At 41.3% G+C, this 25,315-nt stretch overlaps 1 protein-coding gene across 1 annotated transcript in view; it reads right to left on the bottom strand.

Moving 5' to 3' along the window:
* Positions 1–25,315, bottom strand: part of LOC132869643 (uncharacterized) — an 84,461-nt gene that overhangs the window by 37,259 nt on the left and 21,887 nt on the right. The window contains exons 4-23 of the mRNA XM_060902935.1: positions 24,992–25,300; positions 24,454–24,762; positions 24,216–24,278; positions 23,467–23,715; positions 23,038–23,352; positions 22,633–22,953; positions 22,115–22,444; positions 21,589–21,894; positions 21,324–21,389; positions 20,561–20,863; positions 20,258–20,345; positions 20,054–20,187; positions 19,793–19,891; positions 15,775–15,837; positions 15,407–15,472; positions 15,229–15,306; positions 14,962–15,024; positions 14,800–14,862; positions 14,367–14,429; positions 6,801–6,880 (exon numbers count right to left, since the gene is read on the bottom strand). Of these exons, the coding sequence (XP_060758918.1) occupies positions 6,801–6,880; positions 14,367–14,429; positions 14,800–14,862; positions 14,962–15,024; positions 15,229–15,306; positions 15,407–15,472; positions 15,775–15,837; positions 19,793–19,891; positions 20,054–20,187; positions 20,258–20,345; positions 20,561–20,863; positions 21,324–21,389; positions 21,589–21,894; positions 22,115–22,444; positions 22,633–22,953; positions 23,038–23,352; positions 23,467–23,715; positions 24,216–24,278; positions 24,454–24,762; positions 24,992–25,300 (3,368 nt within the window). The remainder of the gene's footprint in view (positions 1–6,800; positions 6,881–14,366; positions 14,430–14,799; positions 14,863–14,961; positions 15,025–15,228; positions 15,307–15,406; positions 15,473–15,774; positions 15,838–19,792; positions 19,892–20,053; positions 20,188–20,257; positions 20,346–20,560; positions 20,864–21,323; positions 21,390–21,588; positions 21,895–22,114; positions 22,445–22,632; positions 22,954–23,037; positions 23,353–23,466; positions 23,716–24,215; positions 24,279–24,453; positions 24,763–24,991; positions 25,301–25,315) is intronic.

Genomic DNA, 25,315 nt, shown 5'->3' with positions numbered 1-25,315 from the left:
TTGTGCGGACTGATTTCTCCACCTGCCTCACTTCGGTATTATCAAAGATCTGTTGTTTCCTGCTGGTGGAGCTGAGAAAGTGCAGCTGGAAATGACCATCCAGTTCATTCTGTTTTTGAAACTATTTATCACCACAAACTTTCACAATATTACACACACACACACACAGTGTATTATATATAACATCAATAGGTTTTAAAAATTTTGAAAAATACTAATAGCAGCTGGAAAAAAACATCAGTCATGTACCAAAGATACCACACAACCCCTTTACATTTGATATTACTCTAAAATATAAAAATCCTAATTATGGTTATTTTTATAGGAGCACAACTTATAATGCTGATGTTGAACTATGTTTTATATTTTATCTTTAGCTCAGTGCACAAAATTCCACCTCAACTGTTTTCCTCCATTGGGAGATGTGTGGAAACGTCACTTCCTGTCTGAGCTCAGAGAATTCCTCCACAGGTCAAACTCTGGGAGCTTCTCAAGGTGAAGGATGTTGCTTTGGTAGGACGCGTCCTTCAGAGGCAAGACTCCTTCCTAAATGAAACAGCCTCACGAGTGTGAAGAGGTGTGTCTTCTTCTGCTGAGTTTAGTGGCAGATTGCTATCTTAGTACCCTACTGCCATCTACAGGCCTGAGGTGGGAATGCTTTGGGGAGTCGCCATGGCTTCCAGCTGTGCTCTGAGAGAATATGAATGAATGCTTTATAATATAAAATGAGCTCCATCCTCCCTAATAGCGGCGCTTCCATTCAAATAAAAACAAACCTGCAGCAGATGATGGACTTTGATGTGTTTCAATTTCCATTTCATCACGAGAAGATACATTTCTCCAAACTCACACGTATATTATTCTTTTTATTCCTATAAACTGCAGTGTACTTTAGGGATTTATAGCAAAATGTTTTGAAAACAAAAGATAGACGATTCATGAAAACACTGAGAAAAATAAACTAGCCAATATCGGAGCGTCGCGCAGCTGAGTGGAGGCAGAGCGGCGTTTTCCTGAGGAGAAGCTCTGTGCTGGAGTTGTGTGGAGTGATGCTGCTCCAGAGTCAAAGCTGCTCAGTGCTAGCAGTGTTAGCAAAGCTAACTCTCTGTGGAGAATCAACTGAGGAGGAAAGCTACAGTAGATGGAGAAGTCGCCGCCATTCCACGCCCTAACGCGAAAAAGAAAAGAAATTCAAGAAATGCAGCCAAAAAATAACTTAATGGATGAGATCGAGGATTTTAAAAAATTGCTCGATTTCCTTACGGAAGAGGTTTCTGCTGTCCACAAGCAGCAGAAAATAATAATGGATCTGGTAGACGAGGTGAAATCCCTCAGGATCCAAAATGTTGAGAAGGACCAGAAGATCATGCTGCTGGAAAACCAGGTCAAAAATCCTGAACAATATTCAAGGATAAATGATGTCATAGTCTCCGGGCTGGAGATTAAACCCCAGTCGTATGCCCACACAGTAAAGCGGCAAGACGGAGAAGAACTCACTGAGATGGAAGCCATTTCGGTGGAGCAACAGGTGTCCACTTTCTTCCATTCACACTGAATTAAGCTAGACATCAACAACATCGAGGCATGCCATCTCCTTTCTCGGAGAACAAATATGGACAAACCAGCTGTGATTGTACGGTTTGTCAACAGAAAGTTCAAAAAGGAGTTGCTAAAACAAGGCCGAATGCTGAAAGGAACCAATGTATATTTGAATGAACATTTGACTATAAAGAATGGAGATATTGCTCGAAAAGCCCGCTCACTGCGAAGGCAGAAGAAAATACAGTCTACGGGGTCTACAAACTGCAAAATCTTTATTAAACTAAAGGGTTCCCCAGAGCAAGCTAAAGTTTTGGTTGTTAGAAGCTTGGAGGAACTGGACAAGTATTAATGACTTTCGATTACGTTCATTATGTCTTACTGTATATTGAATATTGTTAGTTTTTCTTTTTTATCAGACATCTAATTTTTTAGGTTTGTTTACCTGACATGTTTCGACGTACGACTGTCGTCTTCCTCAGAGTGTCACCGGATGTTATTGGTGATGCATCTTTTATCAGCTGATGTTTCCGAAGGCGTGGCCTTCCTGTCTGGATTGACAGGTCGGTCACGCCTTCTACTGTCAGTTTGTCCCCTGCAAGATGGCACTCCAGGTATGGGAGAGCATGTATGCTCCCTCATCTCGGTTGATGGTCCTCGGGCTTCGCTTACGGATCTCTATGGCCTCCCTGATCCAGCGCTGATGTTTATTATCTTCTGTGCGGATGACTCTGGCATTCCCCCAGTCCATAATATGATTTTCCCTTTTGCAATGATCTGTTATGGCTGACTTATAATTTTCCTGTTGTGCCTTTTGTTTTATTGTTCGGGTTTGTCTTGTAGCTGTCTCCTTTTCGCACTCTTTCTTATGTTCATTTTTTCTTGTGTTGAAACTCCTTCCTGTCTCCCCAATGTAAGTTTTATTGCATAATTGGCATGGAATCTCATATATGGTGTTGCATCTGTTGTCCGGATGTATTCTGTCTTTGGGATGAACCAGGATCTGACGGAGTGTTGTGTGTGGTTTGACAGGTGTGTTAATGTTGTGTTTCCTCATTGCTCTTTGAATGCGTTCCGTTATTCCTCTGATGTATGGTAATGTCACTACTCCTTTGTGTTCTTGTTTGTTGGTTTGTTTTTTCTCTTTCTTCTGTGTTTTATTGTTTTTGACCTGTTCCGCCCCTTTGGATATTGCCCATTGTGGATATTGACATGCCTTCAGTGCGTGTTGTATATGTTATTCTTCCTGTTCTTTGTCCTGTGCATCTGTAATTATTGCTGCGCGTTCATGCAATGTTCTAACTACGGATATTTTGTGCATGATGGGGTGTTCGGAAGTCCAGTTTAAATATTGGTCGGTGTGTGTGGGTTTCCTGTGTACTTTAATTTTGATATCCCCCTCTTCTGTGTGATGTATTTTTAAGTCCAAAAATGCTATTGACTGCTCCGTTTCCTCTTCATGTGTAAATTTTATATTGCTGGTATTGTCTATAGTATTGAGATGGTCGGTAAGTTGTTGAGTGTGTCCCCTCTTTACTTTTTCCAATATGTCGTCCACATACCGTTTCCAGAGTGTTGGTCTGTATTCCGCTGGTATTGTAGTGAGTGCTTTCTGCTCCAGGTCTTCCATGAAAAAGCCGCACATGATGGCTGATAGTGGGTCTCCCATGGCAAAACCTTCCTTTTGTCTGTAAATTGTGTTCCTGAACTGAAAGTATGTGGATGTGGCGATGAATTGAAGGAGTTGCGTAATGTCTTGTACAGTGAGGTTTGTGCGTTTCTTGAGCGTCCTATCTGTTTTTAATCTGTCTTGTACTATCTGTATGGTGGCTTCCGTGGGTGTTCTGGTGAAAAGGGATATGACATCGTGTGAAATGAAAACTTCGTCTTGTTGCATTTTTATGTTTTTTAGTTCTTCTGCCAGTTGTTTTGAGTTTTTGCAGTGTTGGTCTGTGAGTCCTAGTAATGGTTTAATTATTTCGGTGAGTGCTTTTGATAAGTTGTATGTCACTGAACCAATGCTGTCTACTATGGGGCGTAATGGTGTTCCTGGCTTGTGTATTTTTGGTGTGCCGTAAATCCTGGGGATGACATTGGCTGTGGGTACTAAATGATTATATGCCTGTTTATCTATTTTATTTTCATCGAGTAGTGGTTTAAGTAATGCTTTAAGTTTCTTTTTCTTGTCTTCTGTTGGGTCTTTTCTTAATATCTCGAAGGCATTGTCACTGAGTAAGTCCATCATTTTGTGTTCATATTCTTCGGTGTCCATGATAACTACTGTTCTGCCTTTATCTGCTGGGAGGATTGTGATGTCTTTATTTTTTGCTAATGTTCTCATGGCTTTGGCTTCCTGTTTGGTGATGTTACTGGGTGGTGGTTTGGCCGTTTTCAATATACCAGCTATTGCGTTTCTTAGTGCTGCTTTTTGTCCCTGATCCTGTATTTTCTCACATGCTAATTCAGTTGCCAGAATGAATTCATCGTGTGGTACGGTATGTTGTTCGGTGTGACAGCGTAGTTGAGTCCTTTTGCTAATATACTGCATTCTGCTTGTGAGAGTTTGTACCTTGATATGTTGTGGATCCATTCTTCGTTGATGTGTGCGTGCTCCAGTTCTGCCTTCTTTTTCTGTGCAATGAGTCTGTCCAGTTTTCGGATTTGTCGGGTTTTTGTCTCTGTGAATTCCTGCTCGTGTATGTCTGCCAAGTGTCCGTGTATTGCTATTTCCATTTCCTTGTTCTGGGGAAACCGGCGTTTGAAAGTTTCCATCTCCCTATGTAGTTCGCTGTTGATATTATTGAGTTTGTCAGTTGTGCACCGTATCTGTTCTTTTACCAGAGTCATCTGCACTTTCCTGATCATCTTTTCCGCGTTTCTGGTTGGAATCGGGTTCTTGATGTTCAGACTGGCCGGTACGACTTCTTCATCCCGGCAGCGCAGATTGAATCTCAGGTGATTCCTGTAGCGTGCCCATTTCCGTGTCAATCTTTCAAGGCGGCGAAACTCCTTGATGCTTTCCTCTCCATAACTTATTCTTAATCTTTCGATTACGTTCATTATGTCTTATATTGAATATTGTTAGTTTTTTCTTTTTTATCAGACATCTAATTTTTTAGGTTTGTTTACCTGACATGTTTCGACGTACGACTGTCGTCTTCCTCAGAGTGTCACCGGATGTTATTGGTGACGCATTGGACTCACAGACCAACACTGCAAAAACTCAAAACAACTGGCAGAAGAACTAAAAAACATAAAAATGCAACAAGACGAAGTTTTCATTTCACACGATGTCATATCCCTTTTCACCAGAACACCCACAGAAGCCACCATACAGATAGTACAAGACAAATTAAAAACAGATAGAACGCTCAAGAAACGCACAAACCTCACGGTACAAGACATCACTCAGCTCCTTCAATTCATCGCCACATCCAGATACTTTCAGTTCAGGAACACAATTTACAGACAAAAGGAAGGTTTTGCCATGGGAGACCCACTATCAGCCATCATGTGCGGCTTTTTCATGGAAGACCTGGAGCAGAAAGCACTCACTACAATACCAGCGGAATACAGACCAACACTCTGGAAACGGTATGTGGACGACATATTGGAAAAAGTAAAGAGGGGACACATTCAACAACTTACCGACCATCTCAATACTATAGACAATACCGGCAATATAAAATTTACACATGAAAAGGAAACGGAGCAGTCAATAGCATTTTTGGACTTAAAAATACATCACACAGAAGAGGGGGATATCAAAATAAAAGTACACAGGAAACCCACACACACCGACCAATATTTAAACTGGACTTCCGAACACCCCATAATGCACAAAATATCCGTAGTTAGAACATTGCATGAACGCGCAGCAATAATTACAGATGCACAGGACAAAGAACAGGAGGAACAACATATACAACACGCACTGAAGGCATGTCAATATCCACAATGGGCAATATCCAAAGGGGCAGAACAGGTCAAAAACAATAAAACACAGAAGAAAGAGAAAAAACAAACCAACAAACAAGAACACAGGGGAGTAGTGACATTACCATACATCAGAGGAATAACGGAACTCATTCAAAGAGCAATGAGGAAATACAACATTAACACACCTGTCAAACCATACACAACACTCCGTCAGATCCTGGTTCATGCCAAAGACAGAATACATCCGGAAAACAGATGCAACACCATATATGAGATTCCATGCCAATTATGCAATAAAACTTACATTGGGGAGACAGGAAGGAGTTTCAACACAAGAAAAAATGAACATAAGAAAGAGTGCGAAAAGGAGACAGCTACAAGACAAACCCGAACAATAAAACAAAAGGCACAACAGGAAAATTATAAGTCAGCCATAACAGATCATTGCAAAAGGGAAAATCATATTATGGCTTGGGGGAATGCCAGAGTCATCCGCACAGAAGATAATAAACATCAGCGCTGGATCAGGGAGGCCATAGAGATCCGTAAGCGAAGCCCGAGGACCATCAACCAGGATGAGGGAGCATACATGCTCTCCCATACCTGGAGTGCCATCTTGCAGGGGACGAACTGACAGTAGAAGGCGTGACCGACCTGTCAATCCAGACAGGAAGGCCACGCCTTCGGAAACATCAGCTGATAAAAGATGCGTCACCAATAACATCCGGTGACACTCTGAGGAAGACGACAGTCGTACATCGAAACATGTCAAGTAAACAAACCTAAAAAATTAGATGTCTGATAAAAAAGAAAAAACTAACAAGTATTAATGACACCGTTTATCTGTAGTAGGATTAACCTTTTTTTTTTCTTTTTTGAAATGATAAAAGGCATTTTTTGTCCTTTTTTTCGTATGGAGAGTTTTAATCACTCTTCTCTCCTTATATGTTTCTGTTGGACTGTGGAATTTTGCTTTTCCAAAATGAATAGTTACTCTGTATGGTTTGGATATCAGGGATCATGTTGTTTCCCGCCCCAGTTTTGCACTATTTTTGACAGAAGACGCCCATTTTTGTTTTTGGAGTGTAAAATATATAGAAGTTGTGTGTTTATATATAGTCGTCAGAAACTCTTTAGTCAATATGCAGGACATAGAATCAGATATAGACCCAGAAAGCAATCTGTTAAATAATGTGATTAGAAATTGCTGTTACGATACTGAAGATCAGTTTAATAACAAATTCAATATAAAACATGGAGTATCGATTCTTCACTTTAATAGCATTAGTTTATACACAAACTTTCAAAATATAAAAGATTACCTGGGTCAGTTCACTACAGCCTTTAGTGCGATAGCCATCTCTGAAACCTGGCTCAGAGTGGGAAAAAGGGTGATATTGAACTAGAAGGGTATGAATTAAATTACACAAATAGAGCTAACAAAATGGGGGGGGGGCAGCTCTGTATGTAGACAGAAGATTGAAATATAAGATTATTAACAGTATGACTGCTGCTATTGATGATATACATGAATGCATTTCTATAGAGATTTTCATGAAGAACAACAAAAATATTATTGCCAGCTGTGTTTGCAGAGCTCCCAGCTCCAGGATAGAACAATTCAAAGAAGTAATGGAATGTACTGTATGTTCATAAACACTGAGCAGAAGGTCACTTTCATTTGTGGTGATTTCAATATAGATCTCTTAAATCCTAATAAATAAGCCTTGATTGATGAATTTAGTGCTGCAATGTATAGTATGAGCTTTTATCCGATCATCACTATATCCAGTAGAATAACATCTCAATCAGCAACAATTATAGATAATAGATTTACTAACAACTTGGAAGACAACATAATTGGAGGATTACTAATAAATGATATCAGCGACCACCTGCCCGTGTTTGTTAATTATGATTGTGAATATAAAATGTTGAAAGTTGAAAATGAAATAAGACAGAGGAGAGGAAGAGCAGAAGGTACGATAAAAACATTGAGAAGTGAACTGTTATGTCAGAACTGGAGAAATGTATGCAAAGCAGTGGATGTAGACTCTGCTTATGGCTGTTTTCTCGATACTTTCCTTTCCTTATCTGACAGAACATGTCCAATAAAACAGAGCAGGAGGAAAATAATCAGTTATGATAAACCCTGGATTACAAAGGGCTTGTTGAATGCCTGTAAAAAAAAAAAAAAAAAAAAAGAATATATTGTACAAACAATTTGTAAAGCATAGAACAATAGAAAGAGAAATAAAATATAAAAGATATAAAATAAATTAACTGATATTATTCAGAAATATAAGAAAGATTTCTCCAATAACGTATTAGAAAAGAATAAGGAGAACATTCGAGGTGCATGGAATGATTAAATTCAATTATTAGAAATAGCAAAACTTGTCCTACGTTTTCAGATTATTTTATGGAAAATGATACTAATGAAATGAATTCTTGATTGTACTCGGCCCCGTATGATTACGGATACTAAATAAAGGATAAATACAATAAAAATATGAAGTTATTCCTGTGGAAATGTTTCTCCAGTCAGGCCACACTCACTGTCAGATGGATAAACACTTCTGCCAAATTCCATAAATATAAATTTCAACCAAATGGCATGTGATGTTATTTTCAGTTACAGTGTCAGCAGATTTAGAAACTTTTTTATTTTGTTAAAATTTCATGGAATAAAGATTCTGACTCCGAAATCGCGTCAGGAACACTGAGACTTTAATTCTCTCTCTCTGTGTGTGTGTGTGGACTCTTATCATCGCACACTTCACACTCCTCCCGCTGATGCGACTCTCCGGCTGCGCTTCATGGCAGCTTCACACTGTAATCCGGATTAGTTATTAAACCCAGGCTTGTTTCTCTGGAAACTGATCCGGGTTCCCTCTGTGGGGACTATGTTTAAGAGGATGGGTTCCCTCTGTGGGGACTGTGTTTAAGAGGATGGGTTCCCTCTGTGGGGACTGTGTTTAAGAGGATGGGTTCCCTCTGTGGGGACTGTGTTTAAGAGGATGGGTTCCCTCTGTGGGGACTGTGTTTAAGAGGACGGGTTCCCTCTGTGGGGACTATGTTTAAGAGGATGGGTTCCGGGTTCCCTCTGTGGGGACTATGTTTAAGAGGACGGGTTCCCTCTGTGGGGACTGTGTTTAAGAGGATGGCTGAATTCGGTCCGGATTCTGGAGGCCGTGTGAAGGTCTGAGGAGAAGCCGTTAGCTTAGCACAGCGGACACAATGCTAACAATAGCTTCAGCTCAACAGCTCGTGCGGCTCAGTTAGCTTCGCGGTTAGCCCAGTGTGTGGTGTTTCTGTAATTTATAATTAAATCAGTTCCCTGACTCTGTGGTTGTGTCGGTACACGGGATGAGTTTTATCATGAGGGTTAATTAAAAAACGAATCGTGTGTTTAGCGCTTCTGAGGCGCCGCCATCTTTCTTTTCGTCACTTCCGTTAAAGCCGGAAATCCCAGCTGGCCGAAATAAAAGCTCTCAAGATTATTAAAACACATATTATACATATTTATAACCCTTTTAACAATAATAAATCTACACTAGAGGCTGTTTAAGAGAGAGAATTTTCCTGGTCGGTTCTAATTCGTCTGGATCCGCTTTAGAGTTTTATGGAAAGTTGACGTGTTGCCAAGGAAACAGAGTGACGGGAGCCGCGAGGGGCCAAACGGCGCCTGTCCGGGTCAAAGAAACGCGATTTATTAAAGCCGCGGTTAATAAAAACAGCCCCAGCATCAGCTTATGGATTTTAGTTCATGTGGTTTTAGTGTACACAGGTGTAATATAAAGAGTGAATTCAGTTCATATATTTTGTGTGTAGAGGTGATTTCAGGGAGTTTTACACAGTTAGTTTTATTTATTCACCTTAACGTAAACTAAAGTTGGTTCTTAATATTAAATAAATAGCTGAATGCATACAGAGAGGTTTCAGCTCCTTAACAACCGTTGTCAAGAGGACAAACAGTTGCGGTTTAATCAGAAGCGTTTAAGTTGGCAGTATGGTCCGTTTGTGTGTGCTTTACGGCGTTCAGATTGATTGAATCGGAACAAAGAAAGTGTTTCCTGCTTCCCTTCTGTTCCTGCTGAGAGACAGGATAAACAATGGCGAGAAAAGTGGTTACAGCGCATCTGTACAGATGACCTCCTGAGTGTTTATTTGAAAACTGTTAACCTTATAGGACCATTTAATATCCATCTTTAGATCTGGATGTTCTGAACCATTATAGACCAGACTCTAATCTCAGCTTCCTATCAAAAGTTCTGAAACGTGCTGTTGCACCTCAGTTATATCACCACTTTGCTGGAAACAACTTGTTTCCTAAAATGCCATCAACCATATTGTCAACACCACAGACCCGAGACTGCACTGCATCGTGTCCATGATGATCTGCTCAGAGCTGTAGACAAGGGTTTTGAGGCTTTGCTTGTACTTTTAGATTTTTTGTCAGCCTTTGACACCAGTGATCATGGCATTTTGCTGTGAAGACTTGAAGAAAGGTTTGGCTTCTCTGGCCTCGTACTGGCTTGGATCCAATCTTACTTTGAGGATCGACACCAGTTTGTCAATGTTATGAACTTGACCTCATCTACATACAAACTTGATTGTGGCATCCACCAAGGCTCTGTCCTTGGTCCTATCTTCTTTTGCCTTTATGTTGCTCCACTTAAGATGTACTGGCTACTCATGGGTTATCTGCCATGACGTATGTGGATGATGCACAATTGTACATCATTGAGAAGGGTGGCCACGATAACACTGTTCATGTGCTACAGAACTGTTTGAATGATATAAAGACCTGGTGCCTAAACAATAAACTAGTTCTAAACAATGGCAAAACCGAACTGCGACTGATCCAGTCCAAGTTCTTGCCGTCTGTTTCTGCAGTCTCGAAAGTACGATTTGGAGGCTCAGAAATCTCACCAATGCCTGAAGCTCATAATCTTTGTTTATTGTTTGACCACAACTTGTCCTTCACTCAACAGATCAACAATTGCTGCAAGTCCTCCTTTCTGGCTCTGAGTCAAATTAGCAAGATTCAAAAGGGCCTGGATCAGCCACCTGCTGAGAGGTTGGTCCATGCCTTTGTTCCATCAAGGCTGGATTACTGTAACAGCCTGCTTTACAGTCTGCTGGAGTACAAGCTCAAGAAACTCCAACGTGTCCTAAATTCAGCCGCCAGAGGTGTAGCATGACCTCAACATGGTGAAGACGTCACCAATGTCTTGAAGAGGCGACTCTAGCTGCCAATTAATGCCTGCATCGAGTATAATGCTGCCGTCATCACCAGCATTCATGGGAAGGCGGTGGACATGATTGAGGAGTACAAGTACTTGGGCACAATCTTTGATGATAAACTCAGATTTGCCTCCAACACAGAGGAGATCCTCAGAAAGTGCTAACAGCGACAGTACCTCCTGAGGAAGCTTAAGTCCTTTGGGGTCAGCAAGGACATTCTGACTACTTTCTACTACTCCTTCACTGAGAGTAGAATGTTGTTTTCCATAACCTGTTGGTTCCACTCCCTTAGCCTTCAGTACAAAAACTGCCTGCAGCACAGTCAAGGTGTGCTCTAAAATTATTGCCCCCCCCCAGGTCACTCTCAACACTCTGCGAGCAGCAGACAGTAAACTCAGTGAGCAGGATTCTTCAGGACCCTTCACATGTCCAGTTCCCTGCATTTGAGTGCGTCCCCTCAGGATGCCGGCTGCCTTGTCTGAGCTGATGAACACAGAGGAGACGAGCGAACTTTGTCCCCAGAGAGGTTTAGCTCCTCAACTCTCTGCCATCCTTGTCCCTCTCCTCACCCCTCCAGCCCCTTCCCCCTTCTTCACATGCACTCGAACCTGTCTGGTGCATTAGCCACCCCCTCTGTACACACACCACTTTAAATATCGTCTCTGCTGCGTTTGATCCTTCTCCCTCAGAAGCAAATTGCACCACACAATATTTTTGTATATACTGTTTTTTAAATGATCATATTTATACATACTGTACAGTTATTTATCCACATACTGCCACCTTGCATACTGTCATATTTTTAGGTTTAATGCATGATGATGATCTCATCTCATTATCTCTAGCCGCTTTATCCTGTTCTACAGGGTCACAGGCAAGCTGGAGCCTATCCCAGCTGACTACGGGCGAAAGGTAGGGTACACCCTGGACAAGTGGCCAGGTCATCACAGTTTTACAACATCATTATTATTATTATTATTTATGATTTGAATACTAATCTTCATTTCGTTTAAATTGTTTTCATAATATTTCTTACAAGTAAACACTAATTTACATTTGCTTTTCTTGTTAATTTATTATTTGCTCACATCATGATTTTTACTATTAGAGAATTGAGACTCTGAAATGCTTTGAAATAAATTAGATATTTTTACAGCACACACAGAGACTCGATACATGTTTCAGATTCATACACATTAATAACTAAAAATAAATTGTGTTATTATTAATCAAAGGACAATTTTTCCCTCCACTAGATGGCAGTAAAGCGCTTCCAACCTGAGATTACTGTGGAGTGAAATGTGTTTTTCTCTGAACTGAACTGCTGAGGGCGCTGTTAGGATGCTGCTGGATTATTATTATTATTATTATTATTATTATTATTATTATTGGCAAACCCTAAACATTATAGAAAACAAAAGATCATAATAAAAATAAAATCGGGGATCACGGGCTTCAGCCGGGTTTCAGTCCAAATCAAACCACAGCAGCACTTCATCAACTTCTGTCAAATCAGAACTCGATGGTCCCCATAAGGAAAGTGTTGTTGTTTGAACAATAAATAAATCAAAGAGGCAAAACGTGTCCTTTTCATTCCTGAGGTTGTGGTTCGGTTCAGCTGCAGTCACAGCATTAATTAAGTGCATTAATAATGATGTCAGTGGAAGGTCCTCAGAAGGACAGGAAGACTAACGTGTGTGTGTGTTTACATTTATTCATTTAGCTGAAGCTTTTATGATACAGTGGAGATGCCGAGGGTTAAGGGTCGAGCTCAAGGTGGTGCTGGGATTTGAACTCACAACCTTCTGATCAATCGATAAATACTGTTTTATTTTTTACTGCCTGAGATGTTCTATAAGGGCGGCACGGTGGTGTAGTGGTTAGCGCTGTCGCCTCACAGCAAGAAGGTCCTGGGTTCGAGCCCCGTGGCCGGCGAGGGCCTTTCTGTGCGGAGTTTGCATGTTCTCCCCATGTCCGCGTGGGTTTCCTCCAGGTGCTCCGGTTTCCCCCACAGTCCAAAGATATGCAGGTTAGGTTAACTGGTGACTCTAAATTGACCGTAGGTGTGAATGTGAGTGTGAATGGTTGTCTGTGTCTATGTGTCAGCCCTGTGATGACCTGGTGACTTGTCCAGGGTGTACCCCGCCTTTTGCCCGTAGTCAGCTGGGATAGGCTCCAGCTTGCCTGCGACCCTGTAGAAGGATAAAGCGGCTAGAGATAATGAGATGAGAATGAGATAATCAAAGCACTTTTATTTCATTGAATGGATAAAAATAGATGATTGTTACACAATATGAAAAAGAGCCAATAAAACTCTGCAGAATGTAAAATATTGACTTGTTCTCATTGTGGAAAGATAAAAAGTCACATTAACTTGTATATTGTTGATGATGTAATATTAAAATGAACTGGCCATCACTCATTTAAAAAGTGAGAATATTGAATTAAAGCTGAGATTATAAAACAAGCATCTGAGAATATTCAATGAAAACTGAGAATATAAAACAAAATCCTGAGAATAAGGAAACAAACCTGAGAATTAAAAATGAAAATCTGAGAATACGTAATGAAACCTGTATATATATTTACGATACTTGCATAGACTATATCTGGCGTGTAACATCGCCAGCTACCGAATAAAAATGACAGCAAAAACGCAATATAGCAAGCGATCTAATGAGCACATCATGGTCTGAATATTTCATAAAGGAATTCTCGAATCCGTCTCAATGAGATGTTTTACAGTTAAAAGCACAGCATTGAACATAAAGGTAAATGTGTCTTTAAAAATGTAAAAACACACATTGTTTTAAGGAATCCAAAGATTTGTGTTCTTTTGCCAAGTGGCTTATAGTTACTAAGACATTTGTAAAAGAGTGAATAACAGGTTGATAAATGTAAAAGATGAAGATGAATATTATATGAGTTGAGCTGAAATAATTGGTGAGATAAATGAGGTGTGGTGTGTCAGTGATATTGAATTTGACTTATAGCATTAAAAGTGTTGTAAAAGAAAAGCTGGAGACATTGCATTAGGGAATATGAAAGGTGATTTAACTCTCCTCCTCTATTTGCTAATAACTCGGGGAAAATGAACACAGTTCAGGAAACATGACATTATTGGAAGGATAATAAAATCATTTTTTGTGTTTATAAAAGTTGAAATGTAATTTCCTGAGAAAAAGCCTTTGGTGGCGTGTCTCAGTCACATGGTCCCTGTCTTTCTGAGATTTCTCCTCCACGTCATCATATTCTGTAAAATAAATACATCGACCTCTTTAATAGATCCTGTGTATTGTATTAATCGGGATGTAAAACCTTAAAAATACAGTCAGTGATGCACGATGTGGGAATGTCTTTAATATTCTATCAATAAAAAAGAGAAAAAAGGAGATTTATCAGTTCAGCTTTCTTAATATGAACACAGGCCATGTGTATAAGATGTGGAAGTAAATGAGACATAAATATAGGTCTTATCTAAACTGTGGAATAAATATGACGGCACTTGTTCAATGACAGAATGGAGATTACAGAACAGAAAGCTGATATTTATATTATATATGGTATAGAATAGAGTCACGCATTAACTTTGCTGCCTTTGCACTCACGTACATTACCAGAATAAACAACTCACTCACTTTCTGTCTCTCCTCCATCCTGTTCCTCAGTGATGACATCATCATAATCTTCTGGACCGTCTCCTGAAGAAATCAATGAATCAGTAATAAACCACTGTGTGTGTTGCTGTTCTAGTAAAATACTGAGTTACAGGGTGGTGTGATGAAGCTGAGTTACTGCTACCACCCTAACGTTGATTATTTACCTACAACAGCATGTCCCCAAGTGGTTTATTCCTCTTAGACCATGGGAATTTGCCAATAATTGCAGTTTTTCACTGAGTAAAGAATTAGATCTTGTACTTTTCATCCATTTATAGTTACAGATAATGTTGTATATCTTTGGAAAAATAAGTTTGTTCCTTTGCTCACTGATGTCACAGCAGCTATAAACAGTGGTTCCCTCAGCAGCTTTTCTTTTTTTGTTTATTTTGTTTATTTGATTAAATCTGACCTGTGATGACGTTTGGGTTTGTTTCCGTGGTAACCGCATCATCGTAGTTCTCGGACACGTCCTCTGTCAGAATGTGGAGATAAAAGCTATTAAATCCACATGAATGTCATTAATGATGGTTTGGATGCTTGTGGATGCGACACTGTCACATTATTATCATACCTGTCAGTATAACTGACTTCTGATCAGCTGGAATGGCGTCATCATAATTCTCCGCTTCATCCTCTACACCAAAACACAGATATTTAAAGAGAGTTAAAGTTAACTGAAGTGGCAGTTTGTACACTGTGTATTTGATGACACAATGCAAAATGACATCGTATACATGTCAAAAATGTCACGACACACAAAGCAAGAAACAAACTGATGTGCAGTGTGTGTGTTTAATTTCTACTGCTTTCTAAAACAAATCCCCAAACAGAACCACACCCTCCACGTTATCAGGGATCGGTCCAGCAGTGACGGCATCATCGTAGTCCTCTGGTGGCTCGACTCTTCCTGTATCACCTAAATGAAATAAAAGCAGAGGGTCTGTACAAACAGCTCCATCACATTCTGACCTCATGGTTTCATGTCAAGTCACTAAATTTATAACAACTGCACCCACTTATGAAGTCACTGGTGTCGATGACATCATCATAATACTCCGCCTTTTCTCCAATCCCAGACTTGACTGTGAAAAGAACCATTTGTTTGTTTGTGGTTTTTAAACACATTTATACTCAATAAAATCCTCATCCAAAGAAGCTTTGATCAATTTGATAAGAGGGATTTCAGAAGCTTAAAGTAAGATCAGGTTGATTGTGAGATGTCATGTGTCAGCATTAAAACACTGGAGTTACTGTAATTCTTCGATACAATACATCATAATCACGTCTCAGAAAGGACACGTTTAGTCATTTCTGATTTTTAATTGCAATTCTAATCTCCTTCAGTTCATGGAGTTCGACAAACTCACACTCTGGGCTTTTTTACCTGAGAGAAGCTCATCATCCACATGCTCATACCCAGAATGCTGTTCTTCAGAGAGGAGACTTCCTGTTAGAGGAGAGCAGCACGGTCATGAGAGACACACACACACACACACACAGAGAGAGAGAGAGAGAGAGAGAGAGATGCACCTGTACAGGAAAACATTCACAGGAGAGCTGAACACAGGTGGAAAAAAGACGAGTTGCAGGTGTGTTTTGAGATTTTAAAGGACAGCTGGTGCAGATACCAGAAAATTGTCAAAGCTGAAAAGACAAAATATTTTTCTGATATTATTTGAAATAACTGCCATAAAGCTCACGTTCTTTTTAGTGCCATTAACACTGTTCTTAATTCCCCCCAATCTGCTCGTCCTGATGTTTCCCCAGAAACCTGTGAAAAATTCCTCCACTTCTTTGTGGACAAGATTGCGAGCCTTAGAGCATCATCTCACCCCCTTCTTATGAGCCGTCTATCACTGTCACTCGCTCTGCTGCTTTTACCCACTTTGAGCCTGTGTCTCTTTCTCTCTGAAAGGAAATTATTGGTCAGATGAAATCTTCAGCTTGTCCCACAGATGTTGTCCCCCCTCACCTTTTTCAAGAGATTTTGGAAACTATTGGCCCAAACATCCAAATGGTTATGAACAGCAGTCTCTCCTCAGGTGTTGTTCCAGTACATTTGAAGCATGCAATAGTGCAACCACTGATCACAAAACCTCATCTGGACTCCGCAGTCCTCTCCGATTTTACACCAATTTCTAAACTCGCTTTCAAAAATTCTGGAGAAAGTTGTGCTCTTACAATTGCATTCTTTTTTAGACACACACGACGTTCTTGAGGTGTTCCAGTCTGGTTTTAAAGTCCTTCACAGCACTGAATCTGCACTTTTAAAAGTTTGAACCATCTTTTATTGGCTACTGATTCCAGGGATTCTGCCGTTCTGATGCTTTTCCATTTCACAGCTGCATTCGACACAGTAGACCACAGCATCCTCATCTCCTGCTTGGAGCATTGTGTGGGCATTAAAGCTCCTGCTCTGGAGGGCTTCAGCTCTTACTTGTCCTGTACTGGCCTTCCTTCACCGACTCCCTGTAGGGTTTAGGATCCATTTTTATTTTCCAAAAACAACTCATTAAATTGGCGAGCTCCGCCCTCTCTCTCTGACCTTTTACAACCACACGTCCCATCAAGGTCACTCAGGTCACTGACCGGTTGCTTTGGGTGTCGCGTCCCAAAATCGAGGTTGAAGCCCAGGGGAGATGGTGCCTTTGCAGTTGTCGCCCCCAAACTGTTACTGTTGGATTGGTATTTTTGGTGATGTTTATTTTTTTCTTCCAAAAGTTTTTGGTGGGTGGCACGGTGGTGTAGTGGTTAGCGCTGTCGCCTCACAGCAAGAAGGTCCGGGTTCGAGCCCCGTGGCCGGCGAGGGCCTTTCTGTGCGGAGTTTGCATGTTCTCCCCGTGTCCGCGTGGGTTTCCTCCGGGTGCTCCGGTTTCCCCCACAGTCCAAAGACATGCAGGTTAGGTTAACTGGTGACTCTAAATTGACCGTAGGTGTGAATGTGAGTGTGAATGGTTGTCTGTGTCTATGTGTCAGCCCTGTGATGACCTGGCGACTTGTCCAGGGTGTACCCCGCCTTTCACCCGTAGTCAGCTGGGATAGGCTCCGGCTTGCCTGCGACCCTGTAGAACAGGATAAAGCGGCTAGAGATAATGAGATGAGATGAGAAGTTTTTGGTTTTGGATGAAATTTTAACTGCTGGAAGCCACAGACAACAGAAACTCACTGACCCAAGATGAGTGACCTTGACCTATTTTTCAAGGTCACTGAGCACATTTTATGTGTTTTTTGTTGAAAATGTCATTTCATTTATTCCACTATCTCCTAAAGATATCAGGATTTCCCCCTGGATTTTATGGAAATAAATGATGAGCTCATTTCCTGCGCAAAAAGCTTCGACTCCAGTCAAGTGGAAAGTGACGTGTTCTGGACTGCGGTCGAAAACGGTTTGTTTCCTCAACAGCCAAAACCACAACATGTTCATCAACACCAATGGTGCCAAAAGTTATGATTTGCTCTGGACCAGTGCAGGTTCTTCTTTGGTCAAGAATTCTTTATCAGTTTTTGAAAAATTGAATTTAATGTATTTTGGCGCTCACAAAAATGGTCACTATCGCCATTTCACCATGAAATATTGATTTTGGCTTCTAATATGTTCCAGTAAACGACCCCAAACACCGACCCGTTCTACCAGAATCAAGTGTCAAATCTGACCTTTGACCTACTGTGAGAGGTCAAAAAGGTCATTTTCTGTTTCTGACTGTACTATTTTCAAAATATCATAAAAATAGTTTCATATTTACAGACAATGACCTTGTATTTTTTCTTTAGTGCAGATTCTTTTGTAGATTATTGACAAACTGATATATTTTATCAAAAGCTGGAGATAAAAATGACAGAAATTCCCCAGTGTGATGGTTATCACTGAAAACTTTGCGTCGGCGTTTTCTCCACTTTTACCCGAAACTCTGACCTCGACATAAATGAAATGTATTATTCACTGTGTATAATTTACATCTGCTCTTTCTGTTCGTTCTGTCAAATCACAGGTTTCTCTGATATTTTCAGCTCTAAAGTCTGAAAAACTATCAAAAGAGACAAAAATGTCATTTTCACCATGAAATAAAGTTTTTGGCTGAGAACATGTGACAGTAAACGACCCCAAATATACACCCATTCTCCCTGAATCAACTGTCAGATTTGGCCTTTGAGCTCCTTTGCGAGGTCGGGTCGATGATTTTCAGTTTTTAATGCACTAATTGCGTCAGCTGTTTCCATGGACAGATACTTTAGGGAGTAAACACAATCTTCAGTGCAGATTGTAATGGAAATAAAACACAAACAGATGGAGTTTCTATAAAATGATCCAGAAGAGGAAAGTTGTGTTTAAAAAGAGAAGTGGATGAGATTTGTGTGTCAGTGTGTAAGAAGAGAAATCATCGTCAGGCTTTTAAAAAGTGTAACTGGTGAACAGTGCAGTGAAAGTGTAGATTGGATGGAGTGTAAATGCATCGTAAGAAGAGTCACATTACACAACTCTGTCTGTGTGTGTGTGTGTGTGTGTGTGTGTGTGTGTGTAAGGGGAACTGTCTGGAGTGAGCCGCGAGGTGAATGTCGCTCGGTGTGAAGCAAATGGTGCGAGACTGTTAACATTAACATTGTCAGTTTACGTTTGAAACAGATGAAGATTCGACATTATCAGTGACATTTTCAGATTATTATTATTATTATTATTATTATTATTTGATGGTGTGATTTGTCTCTTAACTTGGTGTTTGTGTGTTATTGTGGTGTTTTATGGTGTGGGTTGTGATGATTGTACAGCACTTTGCTCAACTGTTGTTTTTAAATTTGCTTTATAAATAAATTTGACTCGACTTGACGTTCAAATGCAGCAAATCAGAAGCTTTAATAGATGTTTATCAGCAGAATTCTGTCTCGACACCACATGGACTCCAACTGCACACTTCCTCTCACACACACTTATTTTTATTCATTTTTATTGATTTGTTGTAAAGAAATAAATCTCACTGGATTTGGGGGAAAATATTGTTTGAAGGGCCGCTCCCACAATAACTCTAACTCTAACTATAAATAACTGGGTCCCCTGCAGTGTATGTGGTCGGTGCTCACACCAGAGCGATATGGATCCCTATAGCCCAGGCCTGGGTTTATCCGTATCGCTGCTTCTGGAGCGATGTTTCCAGGCCTGGACCTGATCCCATCAAACATCTGACCAATCAGCTCATTGTTTAAACCAACAATCATGAATATTTATTTCCCTGAGGGTCAGGACCAAGCGATATTATAGTGGGGATTATAGTTGTGGTGTTTCTGCTCCAGACTGGAACTAAACTCAGGCAGAGGGAGAGTCAGAGTTGGAGTTATAGGTAGAGTTATAGTTATGGGTGTTGTGGGACCGGGCTCTCAGTGTGATGGAGATCAGTTCACATCTCACTCACCTCTTTGAGTGGAGCTCCTGCTTCTTCTAGTGATGGATCTGTGGTTGATCTCCTCATAGACTGCCTCAGGCTGAGTCTTACGCCTCGTCTTAGAGACATCTGGAGTGGAGAATAATAATAATAATAATAACAATAATAATGAGTTTGTATTTGGGAATAATTCTGAATACCAATTTTGAATAAAGTGTGCGATTGTAAATAATATAATCCAATAATAGAGTTGGTGTTGAAGAGAAAAGAAAATGTGTGAATGTGTCGTACCTCTCCTGAGCGCTCTGTTCTGGTAAAACAGGAGCAGCAGAAGCACTAAGGCCAGGAAGAGCAGCGTTCCCAACACAAAGAGAACCAGTGGAGGGCTGGATGGAGCTCCAGCTGATGGAGGAGTTTGAGTGGCTCTTACTGAAGTCAGAAACACAGAAGAGGATCTCGATACGACACTGCAATCATAAATATTTAGAAAAATACTGAACACTAGCAATTATTGTACTGGAACAAATATACAGACCTGATGTGGTGGTGGTGGTGGGTATCGCCGTGGACACAGTGGATATGTCTGTATTTACAAAAAAAAAAACATTTCTATCCTCCAATAAAAATAAACTCTCACTCAATAAGGTTTATGAGATGCTGATGAGTGAATTACTGTTTCAGATCTGAGCTTTCAAGATTCCATCGAAGATTATAAATAAAAGTCAGCAAGTTTTAACAGTGGGAGAAAAGTGTAATGAGCAGAGACAGAATGCTGAAAAGTTAGTGCACCCCTCTGACCTGCACAGGTGACTCCAGCATGAGAGCAGTCAGTGTGTTTCTTCAGGGAATGATGACAGTCCCACAGGTGAATCTCATCCCCTCGACACTTCACTCTGTTCAGCCAGATCGTCCCTTCACCAGAACCAGGAACATTCCTCTCAGCTCTCAGCGCCGACCCACAGCCCAGCTGTCTGCACACCACCTGAGCGTCGCTGATGTTCCACTGATCATCACAAACGGAGCCCCACGTAGCGTTATGATACACCTCCAACCTCCCAAAGCAGCTTCCCTTATCTCCCCTCAGCCTGAGAGACCAGCGCTCTACATCACACACATCACACATGAGGAAACACACCCACGCTGAAGAACAGCTCCAGTCACACAGCTCACTACAACACAATGATAATACAACCTTATATTACACTCAACATGGGCTCGTTTACCAAAAACACTTTCTGAGGTCTTCTGAAAAAGAATCTCATACCAACTCTATATCCAGGTGTTTACTTTGATGTGTTATTCATAAATAAAGGAATGAATTGCTGCTGAATGAAATCATGTAAAGCAGTAAGATCAGCTTTGGGTTCTGTTTCCTGATTTGATCTCTGTTGGTTGAATTTTCATGATGTGTGGGGAAGACTGATGCCCTCAGGATGGTTCTATGAGGAAATCCATTCAAGTCCTCAGAAAATAATTTTATAAACACATGAGGAAATATCTTCTGTCACGAACAAATGCAAATGAAGAACAGTGCAAAAAGCTTTTCCTTATCCATCCTTACTTGAGCAATGTTTCTGAGAGGGAAATGAAGAGCACTTTTCTCGTGGATGGAGAGACTTTCCATCATCTGCAGGAATAAAATCCATGCATTAATGAAAAGGTTTCACATGCAGGTTTATCTCTCAGAGCAGACTTTCCTCAGACTTTTCACAGGATTTTTTACCAAATACACTTTATATTTCAGCAACATTAGTTATACACTATTCACAATGAAACACTGCAGTTTATGGCAACGGACAGAAGCAGAAAAGTCTGAATCCACCCACCTGTACAGGCAATATGAACCACCTCATTATCATTATCACAGCGGTTCTGTCCCCAGGGTGAAGATGGACACTGCCACAGATTAGAGTCGTGTTTCCTACACTTCAGATAATCCAGCCAGTTCGGAGCAGATTTTACTCTCGCTGCAGTGTTTGACAGACTGCCACGTCTTCCACAGTTCAGCTCTCGACACACCATGTTTACTGTCTCATCATCCATCTGATTGTGACACACATTACCCCAGGTTCCATTGTAGAACACTTCCAGATTCCCCTCACAGCCCTCCGTGAGTCGGATCTCTTTAAACTCTGCTGGAAGAAGAACGACTTCTACTTCATTTGTAAAAACCCTGTTTTATTGACTCAGTTAAAGATGTGTAATATTATCTTTCTGTAAAAAGATATTCAACATGGATGACATTTATAAACAGCTCCTTACTCTCATGTTGAATTTCAGGAACTTTGGAGCTGAGTTTTGCAACACAGACGTTCATATTTAACAGGTTTAATCTCACTCATCACACTATACCTGAGCACACGACTCCTACGTCCTCCTGGTGTCCACATTCACCCTCTTCACACCGCTGAAATCTGCAGTTCCACAGGGACGTCTCGTTCCCCTCACACTCCACCTCATTCAGCCATATGGACCCAGTTCCAGGACCAAACCAGGCTGGTATGTAGGTACTGAGGGCCTCTCCACACTGCAGCTGTCTGCACACCACCTGCGCATCCTCAATATCCCACGAGTCATCACACACTGTCCCCCACGAGCCGCTGTGGAAAACCTCCAGCCTTCCTGCACAGTCTCCACCAGAACCAACCAGCCTGATGGAGCTGTGGGCGGGGCCAAAGATACCTGCAGTTTGGCCCAAAATATGGAAAGACCAAGAGATTTAACTTTTCTTTATTTCATAAATTACTTAATACTAATATCCCTTTGTAGACTATGTGATTATTCTGTATATTTAATAGAACACTTTAGAATGATAAAACATTTATTCCTGTTGTTAATTGCTGCTCATTGGTCGGTGATGTGCTGCTTACCTGAGCAGGTGATGTGCAGCTGTTCCCCGGAGCTGCAGCTGACATTTTGTGCTCTGCTGCAGTTCCCCAGATGAGCTTCAGTCCCAGAGCAGCGGAAACCCGTTACACACATGTGTTTGTGTTCAGTGGTGGATGGAGAGGAGCGGTAGTTCAGCACGGAGCCACAGCCCAGCTGTCTGCAGAGCACAGACGCCTCAGACAGACTCCACGAGTCCAGGAGAACTCTCCTCCAGTCCTGCCTGAAATAAATATCCACCTCCCCCTGACACTCGCTCCCTCCAGACAACCGCACTCGCCCCTCATGAAACGCCACAGATGATCCTGAAGCAGAAGAACACAGTTTAAATATTCTAATGAACACTGACTTTATTCACTAACGTGGTGTACATGATGTTAATATCTCACCATTACAGATGACTCCAGCATCGTGTTGATGAGAGCATGCAGCTCGACTCCATGATGAGACGCCACATTGTGAGAGGTGTGTCTCATTCCCCTGACAATCAAACACATCAGCCCAGATGGGGTCACGCCCCTCCCCAAACCAGTCGACCTCCACCACAGCCACAGCACTCCCACAATCCAGCTGTGCACAGAGAACATCTGCAGCTCTCATATCCCAGCTTACAGCACAAACTGTGCCCCACTCACTGAGGTACTGGAGCTCCACTCGACCGGAACAGGAGTCCGATCTGTTCACCAGCCGTGCCCCTGTGTGAGCTGAACAAACAGCCGAGAGCTCAGTGAAAGAGGAAAATTAACAAAGGCACCTTAAAGTTTGATTGACAGGTTTGTGGTCTCTATTTAAACAGTAGTTAAATCATGGTACTTAACCAGAACATTTTAATCCCACATCGTTGTCATGGGAGCAGGTTGAGTTTTTGAGTGAAGATGATGTTGGACAGAAGGTCATCTCAGATTCGGTTCCTCTACACTGAAGCTCCTCTGTCCACACCTGACCCTCCCCTCGGCCAAAAGCAGCTGATCCCAGCACCTCCACAGGAATCCCACAGCCCAGCTCTCTGCACACAACCTCTGCATCCTGCTGGTCAAAGTCAGCATCACACACTGTGGACCAGGAACCTCCATGAAACACCTCCACTCTCCCAGCGCACCGGTGAGGACCAGCAGAGAGTCTCAGCATTCTGTGACCTGGGTTTGATTTCATTTTGTAAATATTGTGCACATTTTCAACAAAACAAAATAAAAATATATCATTCCCATATAGTCACAAAATGCTTTATATTTAAATATATATTTTATTAAAATATAATTAAGTAATTAAGTTTTGTGCCATTAATCATGTTGTGATCTATTTTTTTAATCAGTGAGTTTACCTGAGCAGGTGACTCCAGCATCAAGAAAATGATAACAGTTATGTTTCCCCCACCCTCCTGATCTACAGTTCTTCAGTGTCGACTCTGATCCATTACAAGCCACATTCTCCATCCAGATTGGCCCTGATCCCGGGCCAAAGTGACTGTATTGTGGTGCATTTACAGGCTCCCCACAGCCCAGCTCTCTACACACCACTGTAGCATCGTCCAGATCCTAGCCATCACTACACACTGTTCCCCACTGACCATTATGAAGAACCTCCACTCTCCCAGCACAGCGACTTCCACCATTCACCAACCTCACACCATCTGAGAGAGAGAGAGAGAGAGGTTTTATTTTATGTTTTATGAAGACTCTCTCTCTCTCTCTCTCTCTCTCTCAGCATTTAATTAAACTTACTGTAATGATGTAATTAAATTATTGAAATTAATCATGTTAATAATTTAATTAGTTGCAATCTATTTTCTAAATCAATGAGTTTACCTGAGCACGTGACTCCAGCGTCTTCACCATGACTACAGTTATGTTCCCCCCTTTCTCGTGATCTACAGTTCTTCAGTGTCGACTCTGATCCATTACACACCACATCACTCATCCAGATTGGTCCTGATCCCGCTCCAAAGTGAGCAGCAGTTGGTGCATTTACAGGCTCCCCACAGCGCAGCTCTCTACACATCACTGCAGCATCGTCCAGATCCCAGCCAACACCACACACTGTTCCCCACTGACCATCCTGAAGAACCTCCACTCTCCCAGCACAGCGACTTCCACCATTCACCAACCTCACACCGTCTGAGAGAGAGAGTGAGAGAGAGAGAGAGAGTGAGAGAGAGAGTGTGTGTGAGAGAGAGGTTTTATTTTGTTTTATGAGGACTTTCTCTCTCTCTCTCTCTCTCTCTCTCTCTCGCTCTCATTTTCAGCATTTAATTAAACTTACAGTAATGATGTAATTAAATTCATAAAATCAATCATGTTAATAATTTAATTAGTTGCAATCTATTTTCTAAATAAATGAGTTTACCTGAGCAGGTGACTCCAGCATCTTCACTATGATCACAGTAATTTACACCCCACCTTCCTGATCTACAGTTCTTCAGTGTCGACTCTGATCCATTACACACCACTTCATCCATCCAGATTGGTCCTGATCCTTCTCCAAAGTGACCCTCAGACCACACAGCTACAGCGTCCCCACAGCTCAGCTCTCTACACACTACTGCAGCATCATTCAGATCCCAGCCATCACTACACACTTTTCCCCACTGACCATTATGGAGAACCTCCACTCTCCCAACACAGTGACTTCCACCATTCACCAACCTCACACTGCCTGAGAGAGATAGAG

Source organism: Neoarius graeffei, chromosome 21 (genome assembly GCF_027579695.1).
Source record: "Neoarius graeffei isolate fNeoGra1 chromosome 21, fNeoGra1.pri, whole genome shotgun sequence".
In the NCBI taxonomy this organism is placed as follows: Eukaryota; Metazoa; Chordata; class Actinopteri; order Siluriformes; family Ariidae; genus Neoarius; species Neoarius graeffei.
The sequence above is the reverse complement of the archived record's forward strand: the minus strand, read 5'-3'. Positions and strand labels throughout refer to the sequence as shown.